Source organism: Suncus etruscus, chromosome 4 (assembly GCF_024139225.1).
Source record: "Suncus etruscus isolate mSunEtr1 chromosome 4, mSunEtr1.pri.cur, whole genome shotgun sequence".
NCBI lineage: Eukaryota > Metazoa > Chordata > Mammalia > Eulipotyphla > Soricidae > Suncus > Suncus etruscus.
In genome coordinates, this window is record NC_064851.1 from 51,584,419 (window position 1) to 51,605,561 (window position 21,143).

Sequence of the window (21,143 nt, forward strand, 5' to 3'; positions counted from 1 at the left end):
TACCTTCCTACTTCTCTGAGAAATCTGCTTAAAAAATTGAACTCAGTCAAGGCAAGTGATACAATCTGGACACATTTTCCTTATTCTTTCACAATCTCTTATACTCAGAGTCAATTCCTCTAAAATTCTACAAACAACTTCTGCTGGTCTTTGGTGAGCACAATGAAAATTTGAAAAAAGAAAATATATGCTGTATTTTTCACTCTATACGATGCACCTGACCATAAGACACACATAGTTTATCGATGAGGAAAACAAGAAAAAAATATTCTAAAGCAAGTGGTATACTAAAATACTTAATAAGTGCGACGTGAGATATCGTCAGAAGACAGTGCCTGGAGGCCAAAGTATATTACAATACGCCAGTCCACAGCTGGTTAAACACATTTATCTAACTTTTTTTTTACATCACAAAATTAAAAAAAATTTTTTTTTTGGTTTTTGGGTTATACCTGGTGGCGCTCAGGGGTTACTTCTGGCTCTGCACTCAGAAATCACTCCTGGCAGGCTCAGGGGACCATATGGGATGCTGGGATTCAAACCACCGTCTATCCTTTGCTGCGTGCAAGGCAAACGCCCTACCGCCGCTGTGCTATCTGGCTCAAAAAAAATTTTTTTAGTTTTTTTTTATTAATATAAAAAGGTCGTAACAGCAATCAAATAGTCTTAAACAAAAACTCTAGATGTGAAGGTGAAAGTGTTAACTTGATTGCTCATAATATGAGGCATGTCTGTGCAACAAAGGGGGACGTAACACTGCAGATGTCAGGTGGTTACTACTGGTATGCTCTCCTCCCCTGCACTCAGCCTTCAGCTCCAGGCGGCAAGGCAAGGGCCCTAGTAAAATAAATCTGTTTGGAAAAAATGAACTTATTACCTTCATTACATAGGTAATGTAACTTATTTACCTTCATTACATAGGTATCGAAATAAAGAAAGTGGCTTTTTTTTTTTAAAATAAATTTAGGGGCCAGAGCAATAGCACAGCAGTAGGGCATTTGCCTTACAAGCAGCTGATCCAGGATGGACCTCGGTTCAATTCCTAGTGTCCCATATGGTCCCCCAAGCCAGAAGCAATTTCTGAGCACACAGCAAGGAATAATCCCTGAGCGTGAACAGATGTGGCCCAAAAAACAAAACAAAAAAAAAAAATTTTTTTTAATTTAGTGTTTTAAAGTAATATATAAAAATATTCCCATCTTAAAAGATATGTCCTGGAGTTGAGTGATAACACAAAACAATGGTAGGATATTTGCCTTGCACACAGCCAAATTGGGACGGAACTGGGACGGGCAAAGCTCGATTCCCAGCATCCCATATGGTTCCTCAAACCTGCCAGGAGCAATTTATGAGAGCAAAAACAGGAGTAATCCCTGAGCACTGCTCAGTGTGACCCAGAAACCAAAAACAAAAAAATAAAGATTTGTCCTAATATAACTGAATATTCAAGTAGCCACCCTCTTAAATCTAGAATATATGCTGTTCTCTTCTTGACTTTTGCGGTCAATTCCCCACACTTTATCTTATGAAACTACTGAGTTCTTAAAGACAAGCTCTTTTAAAGAATGGCAATACACTCCCTGAAAAAAATTTACCTTCCTTTGCAATATGTTTAAATTTCCTCTTAAAGTAGAACCTGAGGTAAGGTCCCTTCAGCCAAAGCATTAGAAGATCCTTTGTCCAATATCTGCAACATTACCATGGTAATTTACTTGAAGCTTAGATAAAAATATCATCTAAACCAAATTTCAACAATAAAGACAATTAAAATTAAGTTAGTTCTTAAGGACTAAGGCAAGAAAAAGGAACAAATTTTCTATTGAGACATTTTACCTAAGGGCACAGAGATCTTTCTCTTCTTAAAGTCTGGCCTAAACACGAAACAGCCCTAAAAACAAAAAGGAAAAAAGAGAAAGTATTAAAACAGAATAATCAATAACAGAAAATAAATCAATAAAATATATGCAGATTTTTCTGAGTCTGCAGAAATCACTTCTATCCAAATAAAATTCTTAAAATACATGAGTGGCCGAAGCAGTGGCACAAGTGGTAATGCAGGTGGTCTTCCTTGCCCGCGCTATCCTAGGAAGGACCTCAGTTTGATCCCCCAGCATCCCATAAGGTCTCCCAAGCCAGAAGCGATTTCTGAGCACATAGTCAGGAGTGACCCGAGTGTCACTGGGTGTGGCCGAAAAAACAAACAAACAAACAAACAAAAGTAAATAAAAGAGAAGAGCTCTTTTTTTTTTTTTTTTTTTTTTGGTTTTTGGGCCACACCTGGCATTGCTCAGGGGTTACTCTTGGCTGTCTGCTCAGAAATAGCTCCTGGCAGGCATGGGGGACCATATGGGACACCGGGATTCGAACCAACCACCTTTGGTCCTGGATCGGCTGCTTGCAAGGCAAACGCTGCTGTGCTATCTCTCCGGCCCCCTCATATTTTCCTACTTTCCATAAGAACACTTCTTTGGGGCAAGGGTAGGGGGGAACATGATGGTAGAGATCAAACCAAATACCTCACATATGCATGTGTAGGATCTGAATACTCATCTTTATTTGTTAATTATTAATATTTGGTCCACACCAGTGGTGTTCAGAAGTTATTCCTGGTTCTGTGCTTAAAAATTATTCCTGGTATGCTTGGGATAGAACCAGGTTCAGTCTCAAGCAAGGCAAACTCCTTTGCCCGCTGAGCTATTCCTTCAGCCCCATCACATACTCATTTTTAATTTTGTTCTTTGGGACCACAGATAAAAGAAATTCAATAAAGCTGGTAAAAGTTAAACACAGAAAGCATACTTTGTATGCAAGCATCCTAATTCAATCCCTATAATGCTTTGCATTCTAGAGTCCCAGGTTTGATCCCTGGCCCTGAAACAACTAACATTCTAGCCCCCTCAAAAACAAAAAACAAAACAAACAAAAAACAATTAAAAAGACAAAAACAGGGGCCGGAGAGATAGCACGGAGGTCGGACATTTGCCTTGCATGCGGAAGGATGGTGGTTTGAATCCCGGCATTCCTATGGTCCCCCGGGCCTGCCAGGAGCAATTTCTGAGTGTAGAGCCGGTAGTAACCCCTGAGCGCTGCTGGGTGTGACACAAAACCAAAACGAGGGGGCCGGCAAGGTGGCGCTAAAGGTAAGGTGCCTGCCTTGCAAGCGCTAGCCAAGGAAGGACCACAGTTCAATCCCCCGGCGTCCCATATGGTACCCCCAAGCCAGGGGCAATTTCTGAGCACTCAGCCAAGAGTAACCCCTGTGCATCAAACGGGTGTGGCCCGAAAAACCAAAAAAACAAAACAAAAAACAAAACCAAAACATTGTCACAAACAGCAATGATAGGCTTGGGGTGTAGAGCACTTGCTTACAGTTTAAAATCCTTGGTTCAGTTCCCAGCACCTCATTGTTCTATACTTAGAGATCGCACCTGTGCTTGGAGGACCATATGGATGACAGATATTGAACATGGATTTCCTCTCCTTCCCCTATCCTTCCGTCCCTTCCTATCCTTTCTCCCCTTTGTTCCCTTTTAGACATGTAGTCTGCAGAAAGTATATCAGTGTATCATGCCTACCAACCTTATCTCCTTTCCAGTCTTGTTCAGAGTGATCATGTCCAACAATCATTGTCATAGTGGTCCCTTCTCTGTCCTAACTGCACTCCCTTGCTATTTGTGGCAAGCTTTCTATCATAGACTGGTCTTCCTGGCCCTCATCTCTTCTGGATACTATTAACATATTATCTTATTTCTTTTATATCCCACAAATGAATACAATCATTCTATGCCTGTCTCTATCTGACTCACTTGACTCAGCATGAACATGCTTTTTTAATTATAATCAAAACTAAAAAATAAATTGTATTGCTTTTCTTTAATCAAATATAACACCAAATCTAGATGCTTCTGCATTCCACCTTTATTACAATATTAAAAAAAACCAGGCCCTTCTGGATTGCTCTCGTTCAAAGGTCTCACTTGGTTTATATCGTACAACAGGACTTTTATTAACAGTGAAAACACCACAAGAAACAGCTTGTACGGAGGGGAATGGTTATGTGCAGATGAGAAACTGAATTTAAATTTAATTTGGTGTTGTTCTAGTTTAATACAAGAAACAGACACATAGGACGCTGGAGTGGTAGATAGAACAAGGGGTAAGACTCTACATGGTAGATCCAGGTTCAACCTCCTGCATTTCACATGACCTACTCCCAAGCACAGGAGGAGTAAATTCTTGGAGAGCCAGGGAGTTAAATTGCTTGCCAACCATACTCTGTCTAGCAATCACTGATTAGGCAGTCCATTACAAGGTCACAGGGCAATGCTCGGGTTACTCCTCACTCTGCACTAAGAAATTATTCCTGGCAGTGCTAGTTTGTGTGTGTGTGTGTGTGGGGGGGGGGGGGGGAGTTGCTATCAGGGTGCCAAGGATCTGGGCCTGCAGAATACCCAGTAGGCGGCATAAAAAGCAAACTCCATAGCCGCTGTACTCTCTCTCGGGCCCCTGTTCTCATTTTTCTTAAAATTCGACATCTGTCTCTACTAACAATACTGACTTTTCCAACTCCTTTACTAGGGCATTTTATTTGTGTATTCTAGGAGAAAGGTATGTCATTCCCTCTGCTAGAACAGCCTCCTTCCCTCTCCCCGAACTTGCGGTCGTTTTTCTGCTACCAAAATGCATTTTTCCATTAGGCCTTTGTTGGCCCCAGGTAAACCTGCATCACTGTCCCTCTAGTTCGCATCTCACACCGGACTTAACTTTCTGGCTAACCCTTTATCAGCCTATCAGGAATTAGCGATGCGTACTCTTAGTGGCGAAGAAACCCTGTCCGAAAAGGGAAAAGGGGGGGGGGGGGCAGAGAGATAGCATGGAGACAAGGTGTTTGCCGGTGTTTGCCTTGCATGCAGAAGGACGGTGGTTCGAATCCCGGCATCCCATATGGTCCCCCGAGCCTGCCAGGAGCGATTTCTGAGCGCAGAGCCAGGAGGAACCCCCAAGCGCTGCCGGGTGTGTCCCAAAAACAAACCCCCCAAAGTGCCCGTTTTTGTTTATTTTCTCGGTGGTGATGAGAGTGCTCGGGGCAGAGTCAACTGTGGAGGGGAAAATGGGGATGAAAAGGAAAGACTGGGCTACTGGGCTACCTTCAACTTAATTTAAACCAGAACCTAAACGCAAACGGGTCCCGAACCCGACCCGCAGAGAAGATGCCGAGCCTCCCTATGAGGCTCCCCGCTGCTACCCGCCTCGACGTACCTTGGACACCGAGGCAGCAGCCATGGTCCTAGCGGTCTGAAAGCATCAACAAACTATCACGATATGCTGCGTTCTCGCGGGAACACGACAAAGGGCTTTGGGAGCTCCTCGGCCCTGTGATTGATTGGCTAGCACCGCAGTCCGGGGCGGGTTTCCGGCGTGTGGAGGCGGGGCTTTACGAGCCCCACGGCCCTGTGATTGGCTAGCAATGCACTCCGAGGCGGGTTTCCGGCGTGGGGAGGCGGGGCACGCAGAGAGCGGTTTGGTTGTAGGTTGCGTGAGGGTCGCTCTGGGATCGCGCGCTTCGAGGTGCCAGGCGAACACCAGCATGGCGTGCGGCTTCCGCAGGGCCATCGCGGGTCAGGTAAGAGAACTCAGGGAATTGGCTGAAGAAGCTCCCCCGTCACCCGGAAGCCCCGCTCTCTACTCGGAGGCAAAGCTGTCGAGGGGCCGGTTTTGGAAGCCGCGTTTCTCAGTGAAAAGCCACCGTGCAAGAGAGAGAGAGAGAGAGAGAGAGGTGCAATACATGCAGCGTTCCAGCCAGTCACACAGCTCTGGGGTGCTCCAACCCGAGTAGGACGGCTGGGGCCGTCTTCAGAGCCTGCCCTGAGAAAACGCACTCCTTCCACGACCTGCAACCCGGCTGGATCAGATTTGATTCACAGAGTTTCATTCTGTGTTAAAACCCACCGTTGTTCGTGTAGTCACAACCGTGATTCTGCCCAGTGCGACCCGCTGTGTCGAAGAAGGAAATTTTAAAAAGAAAAACAAACAGCGATATAGGCTGGAGCGACAGGACCGTGGCTAGGGCGTTTGATTTGCGTTGTGTCGATCTGCAGCATTCCATAATGGTCCTCTCAGCCCACCAGAAATCATCTCTGAGCGCAGTCAGGAGTAAGCCTGAGCACCACTGGGAGAAGCCCCCGCCCCCCAAAACAAATACCTCTCCCCCAAACTACAACAGAAAATCTTAAAATTCACCGAATGGACATTCATCTGGCCTCTTGGTCACTTTGCAGGGAGATAGATATTCCTTCCTGTGAGGTTTCCTTTCATTCCTGTTAGTGCACTTGATCGTCCTGAAAAAGCAGGGGCTGGGCCTGGAGGTGCTTTGCTAATAGTGACACAATAACAAGCCAGGAAGTAAGGAAATAAGAGATGTCCAATGTGGGCTTTATGCCCCCGCAGGTAGAGGAATACAACAGCAAATTCCTGTGCTCATTGTTTTCCAGGACCCTCATACTGAAGAACTGCCAATACACACCATAGAGAGCTATACAAGAAGGGTGCATGTAAGGAAACGGTGAAGAAACGTCCTGGGGTGTGTTTAGTAAGATTTAGCGAAGAGGCCAGAGGCTGAAATGGGTACTACTGTACATTCTCTGCTAGTTCGTACTTTCAGGCCAGGGATTGACCTCTTTTTTTGCCACCTTGTTATGGGATTCTATTTTGACCCAATCAGCCAGATATAGCAATTAGATTGCAACAAGTTGATAAATGTAACCAGGGCAAGCTTATTGGGTAGAGGATGTCATACTCAACAATATGTTTGGAGCCCCGGTAGTTGAAGCTTTTCCTAACACCAGAGTCCTGGAGGTAAAGAGAAGGGGCAAAGTTGCAAAAAGCTTTGACAACATGTTGCACATGTTTTATCTGATAATTCCTTTTCCGTAGTTTATATATAGACTTTAGGGGAGGAATAACTTGTGCCCTATCTTTATGTTTCTACCTTCCTACCTGTACTTCCCTGACCAATGCTGGCCTCCCAGATGTCACCAATAGGATCTTTAGATAATGACAAATCTTGAATGTCTTGGGAACAAGGAAGAACACCTAGACAGAGTTTTGATAGTGTCATGCAGTGGGAGCACAATGTCACATTTTATCAAGAACTTGGTTTGTTAACAAAAATTGAGATTGAGGAATCCAATAAAAATAAATGCACACTGGGGCCGGAGAGATAGCACAGCAGTGTTTGCCTTGCAAGCAGCAGCCGATGTAGAACCTAAGGTGATTGGTTCGAATCCCAGCATCCCATTTGGTCCCCCAGCTATTGCCTGCCAGCTATTTCTGAGCAGATAGCCAGAAGTAACCCCTGAGCACCTCCAGATGTGGCCCAAAAACCAAAAATAAATAAATAAATAAATGCACACTAATTTGGGATCAAAGAATTGAAGTTGGAGAGCAGGTTCAGTTGAGAAACCCACTGAACATCCCTAGAAAAGTCTCAAAGTCAGGGCTTATAGAAAGAAAAGGAAGACTGAATTAGTGGTCACATGAGTTACAAAATAAAACAACAAATTTTACTTTTTATCTTTTCAAACTGAGTATTCTCATTACTTACTCTGAAATATTGGCCTAGTTGGGAAGGAGTGTGGAGAAAGGGGACAGAGTGAAACTTCTTGCCCTGGAGCAACCCCTGGTTGCTATAAAGATCAGACATCCAAAATTGGAATGCAGCAGGCCCAGACTGAACTACTGCTAATAAATTTTATTGTTTATTTCCCATACCAATTCCCCCAGTTAATGTCCCATCACCCCACCTCACCAACCTCTCACATACACACACACACACACACACACACACACACTCCCTCTCATCTCCGTACTTCCCCTCTCCATCCACCCCTTTTATCTTTTCAGGTACTGTGCTTTGCAGTACTGTTACTGAAGGTGTATATGCATATCACTTTACTTTCATTTCTCAGTTCTATCCACTCATCTGTTCTTGGGCACATAGGTTATTTCCATATTCTGAATATTGTGAATAATAGGAATGATTCACAATGAACATAGTAATGCTTTGTGTTTCTGGGCCACTATAATATATTCCAAGGAGAGGTATTGTGTCACATGGAAGCTCAATTTTTTTTTTTAAGGAATAGCAATCCTGTTTTCCAAAAAGGTTGGACCAGTCAACATTCCTATGAGCAGTTAGTGAGAGATCCTTTCTCCTCATATCTGCATCAGCACTGGTTGTTCTTATTCTTTCTGATGTCTGCCCATCATTGCCATCCCAGTGATGTGAGAAATTTCTTTTTGTTTTGGGGGCCACACCTGTCAACATTCAAGGGTTACTCCTGGCTCTGCACTCAAAAATCACTCCTGGTAAGCTTAGGGGGAGCATATATATGGGTTGCTGGGGATTGAACACAGGGCTGTCCTGGCTCAGCCGCATGTAAAATAAATGCCCTACAGCTGTGCTGTCACTCCAGCTTCGAGAGGAATTATCAAATATCCGTTGCCTATTGGTGATGAGCTGTTGTGGGTGATGGGGTGGAGCTGTAGTGTCTTCATCAGGGTAGGGACATGGCCCTTCTCTCCTTCTGAGATTGCCAACTTTCAGCTTCGTAGAGCACCTTAAAGATAAAAGAAAACTCCCAGCTATGAAATTTAACTTCTTATGTTTATGAAATTCAAATTTTTATAACAATTAGAAGTATGAAAAGCTGACATTTATGAAGCTATTTTTTGGTTGGGGAGCCATACCAGTGGTGCACAGAAGTTACACCTAGCTCTGCACTCAGAAATCACTCCTGACAGACACAGGGGACCATATGAGATGTTGGGGATTGAATCTTAAGTCAGCCAATTGCAAGGCAAATGCCCTACCTACTGTGCTATTACTCCAGCCTCTAATTTGTGAGTTTTTTTTGGGAAGGGCCTCACCCTGTAGTGCTCAGTGTTTATTCCTGGTAGAACTTGGGGGACCCTATGTGATGATGCCATGATCAAACCTGGGTCAGACCCCTGCAAGGCAAACTTCCTACCCATTCTATCATCTCCCTTGTGAAGCCATGTTTAAAATAGAACCAGGAAGGAAAAAAAATTGCATTACTTTTCTTTTTTTTTTTTTTTTTTGATTTTTGGGCCACACCCGGTAATGCTCAGGGGTTACTCCTGGTTATGTGCTCAGAAGTTGCTCCTGGCTTGGGGGACCATATGGGACACCGGGGGATCGAACCGCGGTCCGTCCAAGGCTAGCGCAGGCAAGGCAGGCACCTTACCTTTAGCGCCACCGCCCGGCCCCTGCATTACTTTTCTATTGAACATAACCAAAAGCAATTGTAAGAAACTAACAAGCAAATAAATAGTTCGCTAAAGCTAATTACTTATGAACTTTTAGGTGAATGATCAAATCAGTGTCCCTTTTTGTCCTTTCTAGAGAATCAGAAATCAATTTTGGATAGCCAACATGAGTTAAGCATTTTAGATAAAAAGTTTAAAAATTGTTGATACTTGAGTTTTAATTATACAGTACTCATCTTTTCACCTGCTATAACCTCGAGGAGTAAGTATTCTTGTTAACAATTGTCAGGTGTTAGGGCCAGAGCAGTGGCACAAATGGTAAGGCATCTGCCTTGCCCATGCTAGCCTAGGATGGACTGCGGTTCAATCCCCCCGGCGTCTCATGGTCTCCCAAGCCAAGAGTGATTTCTGAGCGCATAGCCAGGAGTAACCCCTGAGCGTCACTGGGTGTAGCACAAAAACAAACAAAAAACCAATTGTCAGGTGAAATATTTATATGGGAAAGACACTCATCTACATTTAAGTGGACAACAGTATTCACTGAAGGTTCTTTCTGTAGCAGAATTGTGCTAAATGTCTCATTGTAGATAACTAGTAATAATTTGGCTTTCAAGACATTTGGAAAGTTTTCTAAATTTTGAAGTTTCATTATGCTTCTTTTTGGAGGGTCTTTTTGCTAATTCCCAAACTTGTTTTAGGATCTTTAAATTCTAAAATCTTTTTTTCATGGTATCTCTTGTCAACTTTTGGTATCAGGATAATGTTTCGTTCATAGAAACTATTTATGAGTGTTTGTTTCTTCAGCTTGCTGGAAGAACCTGAAAAGGATTGGCAGTAGATGCTCTTTAAAGGTCTGAAAGAATTCACTAGTGAATCTATCTCCCCATGTATTTTATTTTGGGGAAGACTTGATTACCACTTCAATTTTCTTAATTGTGATAATACTATTCAGGTATTCCAACTAATTCCTCTTAGTTTAGTCTTGGGAGGTTATAAAAGTCCAAGAATCTATCCATTTCTTCTAGGTTCTCTCATTTCTGTAATGATCCTTTAAAATTTCTGATATGGTTTTTTCTTTTGTTTTTGATTCCATTATTAGGTTCTCTTTCTTTATGAGTCCTCATAGTGGTTTATCAATTTTTGTGGTTTTTTTTTTCAGGAATCACTCCTGGCAGTGCTTGGTAGACCATATGGGATGTAGAGGATTAAACATGGGTGGGCCATGGGCAAGGCAAATGCTTGGCCTGTTGTACTATCAGTATGGCCCTTTTGTCAACCTAGTTTTCACTTGCAGATGAAGTTTTGACCCATGGCTGAATCATTCTTTAACAAATGTCAAATTAAATCATATACTATCTTTTGTATCTGGTTTTTGTTAGAATATAATATAATGAGACTCAGTCATGTTATTAATAGTTTATTTTTATTCTCTTAGTGTGTGTGTGTGTGTGTGTGGAAATCAAATCCGGGTCAACCAAGTGCAAGGCAAGTGGCCCTCCTACTCTACTATTGCACTATTGCTCTAGCTTCTACTTTTTTTGGGAGGCCACACCCAGTGATGCTCAGGAATTACTCCTGGCTATGCGCTCAGAAATTGCTCCTGGCTCAGGGGACCATATGGGACTCCAGGTAATCCAACCGTGGTTCATCCTAGGTCAGCCACGTGCAACACAAACGCCCTTCTGCTGTGCCATCACTCCGGCCCCCAGCTTCTACTTTTTGAATAAATAAAAATTCATTATTGCCCCCACTGATTTTTGGAACAAATGGATTAACAATTCACCTGCTATTTTATCTTTTTGATACAGCTTTCAAGAGTGTTGGATCTTCCTCCAGAAAACTTGATTAAGTCAATATCTGCTGTTCCAATTTCAAAAAAACAGTTAAGTATAAATGTTGTTAATGTTGGGGTACATAGGAATAAGTCCTTTCACCTTTTGAGTTCTTTGGCTGGACAAGCAATCAAAACACGTAAGACAAGTTAGCAAAAGAAAATTCAATTTAAAAACATGTACATGGCAGGGTAGTAATGATTATAAGGTCTCCTCTTCAATCAGGAAAGCATATAAATTCTGTCTGGTAAGGTCCAGGGCTGTTAAAATTTAAATAAAAAGGAATTCGCATCACAACGAAGAGGTGACTATTTGGTTTACATACCTCAGGTTTGTTTCAAACTGGCACTTTTTTTTTTCAGGCCATACCCATTTGATGCTCATGGGTTACTCCTGGCTAAGCGCTCAGAAATTGCCCCTGGCTTGGGGGAACCATATGGGACGACGGGGGATTGAACTGCGGTCCTTTCCTTGGCTAGCGCTTGCAAGGCAGACACCTTACCTCTAGCGCCACCTCGCTGGCCCCTCAAACTGGCACTTTTTAAATTCAAACTCTGGCCACTGCATATGGTCACTTCCGCTGTTCTCACACACCTCAGCTCAAAATATTTTGCATTTTTATATATTTCAAATGAGTTTGTGACGGTCCACAAACTCAATTAGAGACTACGACAACTTCAAGAATGCAATTAGCAAGGGCAGATTTATTGAACTGACTAGTCAGGGTTTCAGATCTGCCAACAGGACTGGAGCCTCGAACAGCAAAGTAAGAGGGTTTTTATAGGGTAGGGGTTCATAGGGACGGGGTAGGCAATATTCAGTCAAGAGTTCAATTGTACTTCTAATATGGCTCAGGATTGTGAAGCAACTTCGTTATTGCACATTCTTTTTGTTTGTTTGTTGTTTTTTTGGGCCACACACGGCGGTGCTCAGGGATTACTCCTGGCTATCTGCTCAGAAATACCTCCTGGCAGGCACAGGGACTATATGGGACGCCGGGATTTGAACCAACCACCTTGGGTCCTGCAAGGCAAACACCGCTGTGCTATTTCTCTGGCCCCATTATTGCACATTCTGACTTTGCTGACTTGTGTTGTTCATCCTGCCTGATGTTTATAATCGGCTGATTGGGGTGGGAACACTACCCTGTGTCAGGAATATTCTGTTGGTACATCATACATCTTATGGTAAGGGGGGAACCATCCTGTGTCAGGAACATTTTATTGGTACATAATACATCTTAGCAGAACTTTAGCAACAGTTCAGAAAAAGTTTAACAAGTTATTGCTAAGAGCCCTTTTCCATTAACTGATATTTCTAAGCAAGCCCTTCCTAACTTTATTCCTAATTCTACTCTATTTACTTATATATTCCAATTTCCACACAAATATAAATTTGTGTCTTAATCTATTTTTTGAATTATATTTTCTTTAATGACTTGTAGCTCTTGAGCTCCTCCACCAACCTGGTTTACAGAAAATGCTGCAGAGGACCTCAATTGTTTTTAGGCTTTTGTTAAAAAAAAAATAGTATATTAAATTTACATAAGATGAATATATCTGGGGCCAGAAAGATAGCACAGCGATGTGGTACTTGCCTTGAATATAGCTGACTTGGGATCTGGTTCAATTCCTGTCATCCCATATGGTCCCCCAGCCTGCCGGGGGCAATTTCTGAGTGCAGAGCCAGGAGTGACCCCTGGGCACCACTGAGTGTGGCCCCAAAACCAATCAGTCAATAAAGTTTAAAAAATAAAAAGATGAATATATCACTTTATTGCCAGGAATCATTTACAGTAGTAAAATCAAGTTGTTTTTGTTTTTAATTTTTTTTCTGAGATGCAATAAATGCTAATAGATTGAAATATTTCTATTAGTTTGGTTTAATATGCTATAAGTTAATTTGCTCCAGTTTCCTGATCTCTTGAATAGGTTTTCAACTATGGTGAAATTTATACATAAAATTAATCAGAATAGACAAGATTAATAACTTTGTTATAAGCCTGCAGTATTCAAGAGTATGAAATTCACTTTTAATAATTCATCACAGTGTCTCCTAAGGAATGGCAAAGGAGTTATTACTTTTTAAATTTAATTTTTCTTTAAGTCTGTGAAAGTTGTGGGAATAGTTTAATGAATTTCTCTCCCTGTGTATCATTAGACAAGGATTGGTTTCAGTGGTCCTCAAACTATGGCCGGCGGTCCACATATTGTATTTGTTTCTTCATTGCAAAATAAGATATATGCAGTGTGCATAAGAATTCGTTCATGGGCCCGGAGAGATAGCACAGCGGCGTTTGCCTTGCAAGCAGCCGATCCAGGACCAAAGGTGGTTGGTTCGAATCCCGGTGTCCCATATGGTCCCCGTGCCTGCCAGGAGCTATTTCTGAGCAGACAGCCAGGAGTAACCCCTGAGCACTGCCGGGTGTGACCCAAAAACTAAAAAAAAAAAAAAAAAAAAAAAAAGAATTCGTTCATTAGTTTTGTTTTTACTATAGTCAGACCCTCCAATGGTTTGAGGGACAGTGAACTGGCCCCCTGTTTTAAAAGTTTGAGGACCCCTTTTGTTTCATCTATACCTGTCTATTTTTCTTTTTTAGAACATTATTTTGATAGGTACTGCTTTTTATAGTTTTTAAACTGCTAGCAAAAGCAATGTAGATAGCCCCTTAAGGAAAATCAGGAAAATGCAAAAAAATGAGAATACTCTTCAGAGGTTCTCAAACTTACTTGGTCTACTGCTGCTGCCTACTTTCCATGGGAAAAAAATGCAGCAAATCTGCCCCACTAAAGAAATCTGTCTCCTTTAAGCAAAGGAAGAGAAAACTAATCCTACTATTTACTTCCCTGGCAAGTACTACCCTGTTAGATCATTCCAGGTGTGGCCCAAAATCTAAATCTCCCACCCCCAAATTTTTTGTCTATATGATTTTTTTAGCCCTTTTTCTTTAACCTCATGCTTTTTTTTTTTTTTTTTAGAAACTAATTTAACATTGAATAAACGCTCACGTTTAACATCTTTTCCCCACCCCCACCCCCAACAATGATGAACCTTTAGGTTATTTTCAGTTCTGCTTTTTTTTTGGTAGCTGGGGGGAGTTACACCAGGCAGTGCCCAGGGGTTACTCCTGGCTCTGTGTTGTGGAATCACTCCTGGCGGCCTCAGGGATTCTGGGATTTTGGGAATTGAACCTGGGTCAGCTGTGTGCAAGGCAAACACCCCACTCACTCTACTATTACTCCAGCCCATTTATGCTTTTATACATCACTTACATTAAAGGATTCTTTAAAAAACAAAACAAAGTTTCTTAATAAGTATGTACTTTAAAGCTCTGAAAAATAAAAACTGGAAATTAGGCCAAGTCAGTAGATTTTCCCCTTCAGAACACCTGATTTAACTATTCCTAGCTTAGTAAAGTGGTGTTAAGTCATTGGGCTTTTTGTTTGTTTGTTTGGGCCACACTCCGTAACGCTCAGGGGTTACTCCTGGCTATTCACTCAGAAATCGCTCCTTGCTTGGGAACCATATGGGACTCCGGGGGATTGAACCACGGTCCCTATCGCTCCCGCCCCTGTTAGTCATTGTTAATAGATTAGAACTGCCTTTTTTTGTTGTTGTTTTGTTTTTTGTTTTTGTTTTAGGTCACACCCGGTGATGCTCAGGGGTTATTTTTGGCTATGCGCTCAGAAATCGCTCCTGGCTTGCTGGACCATATGGGACCAAGGGGGATCAAACCGGGGTCTGTCCTAGGATAGCTCGGGCAAGACAGACGCCTTACTGCCTGTGCCACCGCTCCAGCCCCAGCACAGCTTTTTTTTAAACTTGATCCTTAAACTACTGAACTTATTAAAAATACTGTGATTGTTAAAAATTATAAAAAATTTTAAATTATTTTTATGTATAAGAAAAAATTATAGGGCCCGGAGAGATAGCACAGCGGTGTTTGCCTTGCAAGCAGCCGATCCAGGACCAAAGGTGGTTGGTTCAAATCCCGGTGTCCCATATGGTCCCCCGTGCCTGCCAGGAGCTATTTCTGAGCAGACAGCCAGGAATAACCCCGGTGGTGACCGGGTGTGGCCCAAAAACCAAAAAAAAAAAAAAAAGAAAAAGGAAAAAAGAAAAAATTATAGATGCCTCCTACTATTTATATTTTAAATTATAGAAAATAACTTTGCCTTTGTGTTTCCTGAATATTTGGAAGAGCCATCAATAGTTTGCCATTGTAAAACATTATATTTTCAATAAATAAAAAAATTTTAATAGTAATTCTAAGGATATCAGAAAACTAATTTTTGTTTGTTTTGGTTTTTGGGTCACACTCAGCAGCACTCAGGGGCTATTCCTGGCTCTGCGCTCAGAAATCGCTCCTGGCAGGCACAGGGGACTATATGGGATGCCGGGATTCGAACCACTGTCCATCTTGGATTGGCTGTATGCAAGGCAAACGCCCTACTACTCTGCTATCTCTCCGGCCCAGGAACTGATTTTCTAAGCAAACTTTCTATGCAGGGTTCTTCAGCATTGCATAGTTGAGCATTTATATGCATGTGTGTTTGTGTGTGTGTGTGTGTCCCATAAAAAAAATAAACCAAGTATAGCCCATTTTGCTATTCTGTGTATTTCTCCTCTCATACCCATTCCCCAGTAAAAGTATTTTATTCAAAAAGAACAGTCTCCCTGTATTGAAATACAAATGATATTGCAGCATTTAAAATTGTTTTTGGTTTAGTCATTTGGAGACCAATAAAATGGCTAAAAGAATCAAGTATTTAGAATAGTGGAAGAATCGTAAAAAATAATCAAGATCTGATATTTTGAGTTGCTTATTGTGGTAGGATTTTAAGGGGAACATTGAAATCTTTTGGTATTAATTTTACATGTATAAAGTAAGTGTCTCATAGCCAGAGGGATAGCACAGTGGGTAGGGCATTTGCTTTGCATGCAGCTGATCTTGGTTTGATACCCAGCATCCTATATGGTATTCCAACCCTGCCAGGAGTGATTGAATGCTTCCAGATGTGGCCCAAAAATCAAGCAAATAAAATTTAAAAATAAGGTAATTGTTCTGATTCATAGGATTTGTAAATCTATAATTAATTGGGAAATATATTGGAAGATTTTGTAAGATGGTAAAAAAAAAGTTCTAAATACATACAAAGTAATATTCCTTTGCTTCATAGAGTAGTAATAGTAGTTAGTCTTTTCTTGTTACACTAGTGATTTTTTTTGTATTTTTTTTTACTAGTGTTGTTTTTATGTAACTAGCTTTTTCTTATTTCATGTCTATCTAGAGAAGTAGCTGATTTTCAGCTTTCTGTGGATTCTCTATTGGAGAGCAGTGAAGACCATTCACGACAAAACACTCAAGATCAAGCTACGAGACTGGCAGAGAAGGTACTTTTGTATTTTTTGACATTATAATGAACTTATTGATGCAGGTGTGGTGATGTCAGGTCTCTGTGTTGGTCCATGATTACTATTACCTATTCCACTATTACCAGTGGAAAGTAAAGGAGAAGGAACTCCCCTGTGGGAGGAACCTAGCATTGGACTAAGTTAAATGTAGCTCATTTTGGAGGGGAGGGGTTTATAGATAAACCCTTTTATAGACTGTAAGATTGCAGTGGTGAGTGCAGTTAGAATAGAGAAGGTTCTACTATGACAATGATAAATGATAGTTGGAATTGATACAAGAACTGGATGCTAAAAAGGAAGGGGATGAAGTGGCATGCATGACACCTTTTTATTAACAGTAGTGCAAAGAGGGGGGAGAAAGGGAGGGAGAGAGAGAAAGAAAGAGAGAGAAGTAAAATGTCTGATGGGGGAGGGCATATGGGAGGAAAACTTGGGACATTTGGTCAGGAAATGTGTACTGTACTGCAAGTCAAAGTGTTTAAAAGAAAAAAAAGGGAAAGAAATAGAGATAGAGAAGAAAAATATGCCCCAGAGACAGGAAGAGGACAGGCATAGAGAATGTGAGAGGAAACTGGGGACATTTGATTTGTGGCAGGAAATGTGCACTGGTGAAGGTAGTTGTGCATTGTATGACCGTAGCTCAGTCATGAACAACTTTTACATATGAAAAAAAATAAAACAAAACTTATGAACAACCTTGTAACCATGATATTCAAATTTAAAAATAAAGACTCTTTTGGGGACCGGAGCAATAACACAGCAGTAAGGTATTTGCCTTGAATGCTTCAGACCCAGGATGGACCTGGGTTTGATCCCCAACATCCCACATAGTCTTCCCGAGCCTGTCAGGAGTGATTTGTGAGCGCAGAGCCAGGAGTAACCACTAAGTGCTATGACTGTTGTCCATGCCCCCCAGAAAAAACTCTTTTTGTTCTTTATCAATTGATAAGACTATTACAAAGAATGTAAGAATCCTTCACTGTGTGGTTTGGCTGGTTGGAGTCTCTTGTTTTTGGCCATTTGCCTTAGACAATGCCTATTATCTTGGACTCTTAGCTTGATGCAGAATTTATAGTTCAGCTAAGAATGTTTAAAGTGTAAGCCATTGGGGCCGGAGAGATAGCATGGCATTTGCCTTGCATGCAGAAGGACAGTGATTCGAATCCTGCCATTCCATATGTTCCCCCAGTCTGCCGGAGAGCAATTTCTGTGCATAGAGCCAGGAGTAACCCCTGAGTGCTGCTAGGTGTGACCAAAAAAAAAACAAAAACAAAAAATAAACATAAAAATAAATAAGTAAAGTGTAAGTCATAAGCGAGGCCCTTGGAGTTGAGATGTGTATGTTTAAGGCAATGTCGACAAATGGTACTGCTGGCATGGAGAATTAATTTCATTATTTTTAAAGAGAAAATAAAATAGTATACAATTATCTCAGCTATAGTAAATTAGCTTAATAGTGTCCTTTTTTTTTTTTTTTTTTTTTTTGGTTTTTGGGCCACACCCGGTGACGCTCAGGGGTTACTCCTGGCTATGCGCTCAGAAGTCGCTCCTGGCTTGGGGGACCATATGGGACGCCGGGGAATCGAACCGCGGTCCGTCTCCTAGGCTAGCGCAGGTAAGGCAGGCACCTTACCTCCAGCGCCACCGCCCGGCCCCAATAGTGTCCTTTTTTTAAGATACCCTAAAAATATAATTTAAATTCATTTCAGCCATATATTGTAAGGTTAGGATGTAATTTCAGATTGGTTACAAAAATGCATGTTTTCAGGGGTCAGAACTATAGGACAGTGGGTAAGGGCACTTGTCTTGCATATGGTCTACCTGGGTTCAATCCCCAATATCCCATAAGGTCTCACGAGCCTGCCAGGAGTGATTTCTGAGCAAAGGGCCAGGAGTGCCATCAGTTGTGGCCCAAAATCCAACCCCAGCTGAAATTATTCAATTTTTGATTAACAATTATAGGAGAACTCAATTAACTAGCTATACAGAGCGAAGCTATATGGGCTTTCAGTTTAAGAGAACAAGCTTGGTAAATTAAAGCATTGAGTTGGAAGGTTTTTCTTTTTTTGGTTTGGAGGTATTTTGGAGGGGAGGGACACACCCAGTTGCGCTCAGGGGTTACTTCTGCTCTACATCAGAAATCACTCCTGGTGGTGCTTGGGGAAAACATAGGGGATGCCTGGAATCAAACCTGTTCAGCCATGTGCAAGGCAAACCTCCTACCACCTTGTGCTATCACTCTGGCCTGTGTTTAGTTTTGTTTTTGTTTTTGGATCACACCCAGCAACACTCAGGTTACTCCCCGCTTTGTGCTCAGAAATCACTCCTGGCAGGCTCTGGGGGACATGTGGGATGCCAGGAACAGAACCAGGGTCTCTCCCTGGTTGTCAGCATGCAAGGCAAACGCCCTAGCACTATGCTATCTCTTTGGCCCCTGTGTGCAGTTTTTTAATTGAGTTGCTGAGATGAGCATAACATGAAATAAGTGATTAAATGTAAATAGAACCATGATTGCAGACAAGTGGTTATACATTTAACAAATCTCTTGGTTTCTAATATCTGTGATAGATTTGTCAGACAAGAGTAATTAAAAGGATTGTGGATAATGATCAAATTCAACTTACTAATGTAATACCATCAGAAAAGGTAGATGTTGTTGAGGGATTTTTTTTTTTCTTTTTTTTTTTAAAACTTTTGGGCCACACCCGGTAACGCTCAGGGGTTACTCCTGGCTATGCGCTCAGAAGTTGCTCCTGGCTTGGGGGACCATATGGGACACCGGGGGATCGAACCGCGGTCCGTCCAAGGCTAGCGAAGGCAAGGCAGGTACCTTACCTTTAGCGCCACCGCCCGGCCCATGGGATTTTTTTTTCATAAGGTATTATTACATGGAATAGAGTAGGTTCCCAGGCACTGAAGAATTGAAACAATGAAAGTCATTATCAGAAAAACGTGTAGAGGCTGGGGTGGGAGGACAGTGGAAGACTGCAATGTATGAGACCCACAGCTCTTCTTGGTACTGGGAATGCGGGAGGTGGGAGTTAAAGAATAAATATGATAAGGAACTTTTTAGCAGAGGAACTAAGTACTTACTTGATTGCAAAATCCCTCCAAATTTTTAGCAGGAAGTACACCAAAATTAGAATTATTTAAAGTATTTGTGGAGAATTATCTTAAAGTATCTAAATTTCTTTACCTCCACTTTTCGTAAATTCTCAGATATAAAGTCTAGGAACCAGAGAGATAGTTACAAAGGTTAAATACAGACTTGCCCTACACTTGGCCCACCACTGGTTCAATCTCTGGCATTAAGAGGATTGATTCGGGGCCGGGCGGTGGCGCTGAAGGTAAGGTGCCTGCCTTGCCTGCGCTAGCCTTGGACGGACCGCGGTTCGATCCCCAGGTGTCCCATATGGTCCCCCAAGCCAGGAACAACTTCTGAGCACATAGCCAGGAGTAACCCCTGAGCGTTACCGGGTATGGCCCAAACCCCCCCCCCCCCCAAAAAAAAAAAAGAGGATTGATTCCTGAGCTTTACTTTAGTAGGGTCCAAACCATCCCCCTATTTTTTTTTTTATTTTATTAGAGGAGCAGAGTGGTGACACAATGAGGAGAGCATTTGTCTTGCACACAGCTGACCAGAGTTCGATTCCCAGCATCCCAACCTAAAAGATTCCCCGAGCCTTCCAGGAGTAATTTTTTTTTTTTGGTTTTTTTTTTTGTTTTTTTGTTTTTGGGTCACACCCGGCAGCGCTCAGGGGTTACTCCTGACTCTGTACTCAGGAAATAGCCCCTGGCAGGCACAGGGGACCGTATGGGATGCCAGGATTCGAACCACCATCCTTCTGCTTGTAAGGCAAATACCCCACCTCCATGCTATCTCTCCGGCCCCCAGTTTTTTTTTTATTATAACACCTTGGTCGTTTGTTTATTTATTATGAACACTAAGATGTTCATAATACAGTTGTTTCAGGCATTAAATGTTCAAACAACAGTTTCACGACCAGTGTGACCTTTCCTCCACCAGTGTCCCCAGTTTCCCACCCACCATCCTTAGCCTGCTACCTTGTAGGCACAAATTGACTTCATATTCTTTGTTACAGCACAAAGGCAAAAGAAATGATCAAAAACTTAGACAAAAAGGATCAATTTGTAGTAAATGTTACATCTCAGTATTATTACTAAAGTCATTGTCTTAAGGATATTTGAGACTGTAGTTAGTGCTAGTAGACTTCTGTGTGACCGTTTAAGCTCACTTTCCCATCAGATTTGCCTGTATTCCTACTGGGCTGACACTATGAAATTTTGATTGCTATGCAGCCATCATCTAGGATCTATAGATCTGGAACAATTTGGTGGCTTGGTAGTTTATGGACTATTTGTGCAAGGCTTTGAGTATTCATGCCTTCAGCAAAAAGGGGAATTTGTCTGCCCCCATTCTGAGAAGGCCCTAGAGTTTTCAGCCTAGACTGTACTACCTGGGAAGTGTCAGCAGATATAATTTTCTTTTGGAGCTTAGTAGTTTGAGGTGGGCTGTTTTTCTCTCTCTCTCTTTTTTTTTTTGTGGGGGGGGTCACATTCTGCAGTGCTCAGGGGTTACTCCTGGCT

The 21,143-nt window shown here is 42.0% G+C and overlaps 2 protein-coding genes across 3 annotated transcripts in view; one reads left to right on the forward strand and one right to left on the reverse strand.

Annotated features, from left to right (window-relative positions):
• ORC3 (origin recognition complex subunit 3) overlaps positions 1–5,346 on the reverse strand; it is a 66,244-nt gene extending 60,898 nt beyond the window's left edge. For both annotated transcript variants that reach the window (XM_049772208.1, XM_049772206.1), the window contains exons 1-2: positions 5,260–5,346; positions 1,834–1,888 (exon numbers count right to left, since the gene is read on the reverse strand). In XM_049772208.1, the coding sequence (XP_049628165.1) occupies positions 1,834–1,888; positions 5,260–5,283 (79 nt within the window). In that variant the 5' untranslated portion in view covers positions 5,284–5,346. The remainder of the gene's footprint in view (positions 1–1,833; positions 1,889–5,259) is intronic.
• Positions 5,347–5,512: 166 nt separating this feature from the next.
• RARS2 (arginyl-tRNA synthetase 2, mitochondrial) overlaps positions 5,513–21,143 on the forward strand; it is a 63,562-nt gene continuing 47,931 nt past the window's right edge. The window contains exons 1-3 of the mRNA XM_049772222.1: positions 5,513–5,623; positions 11,097–11,170; positions 16,412–16,514. Coding sequence (XP_049628179.1) covers positions 5,588–5,623; positions 11,097–11,170; positions 16,412–16,514 — 213 coding nt within the window. The 5' untranslated portion in view covers positions 5,513–5,587. The remainder of the gene's footprint in view (positions 5,624–11,096; positions 11,171–16,411; positions 16,515–21,143) is intronic.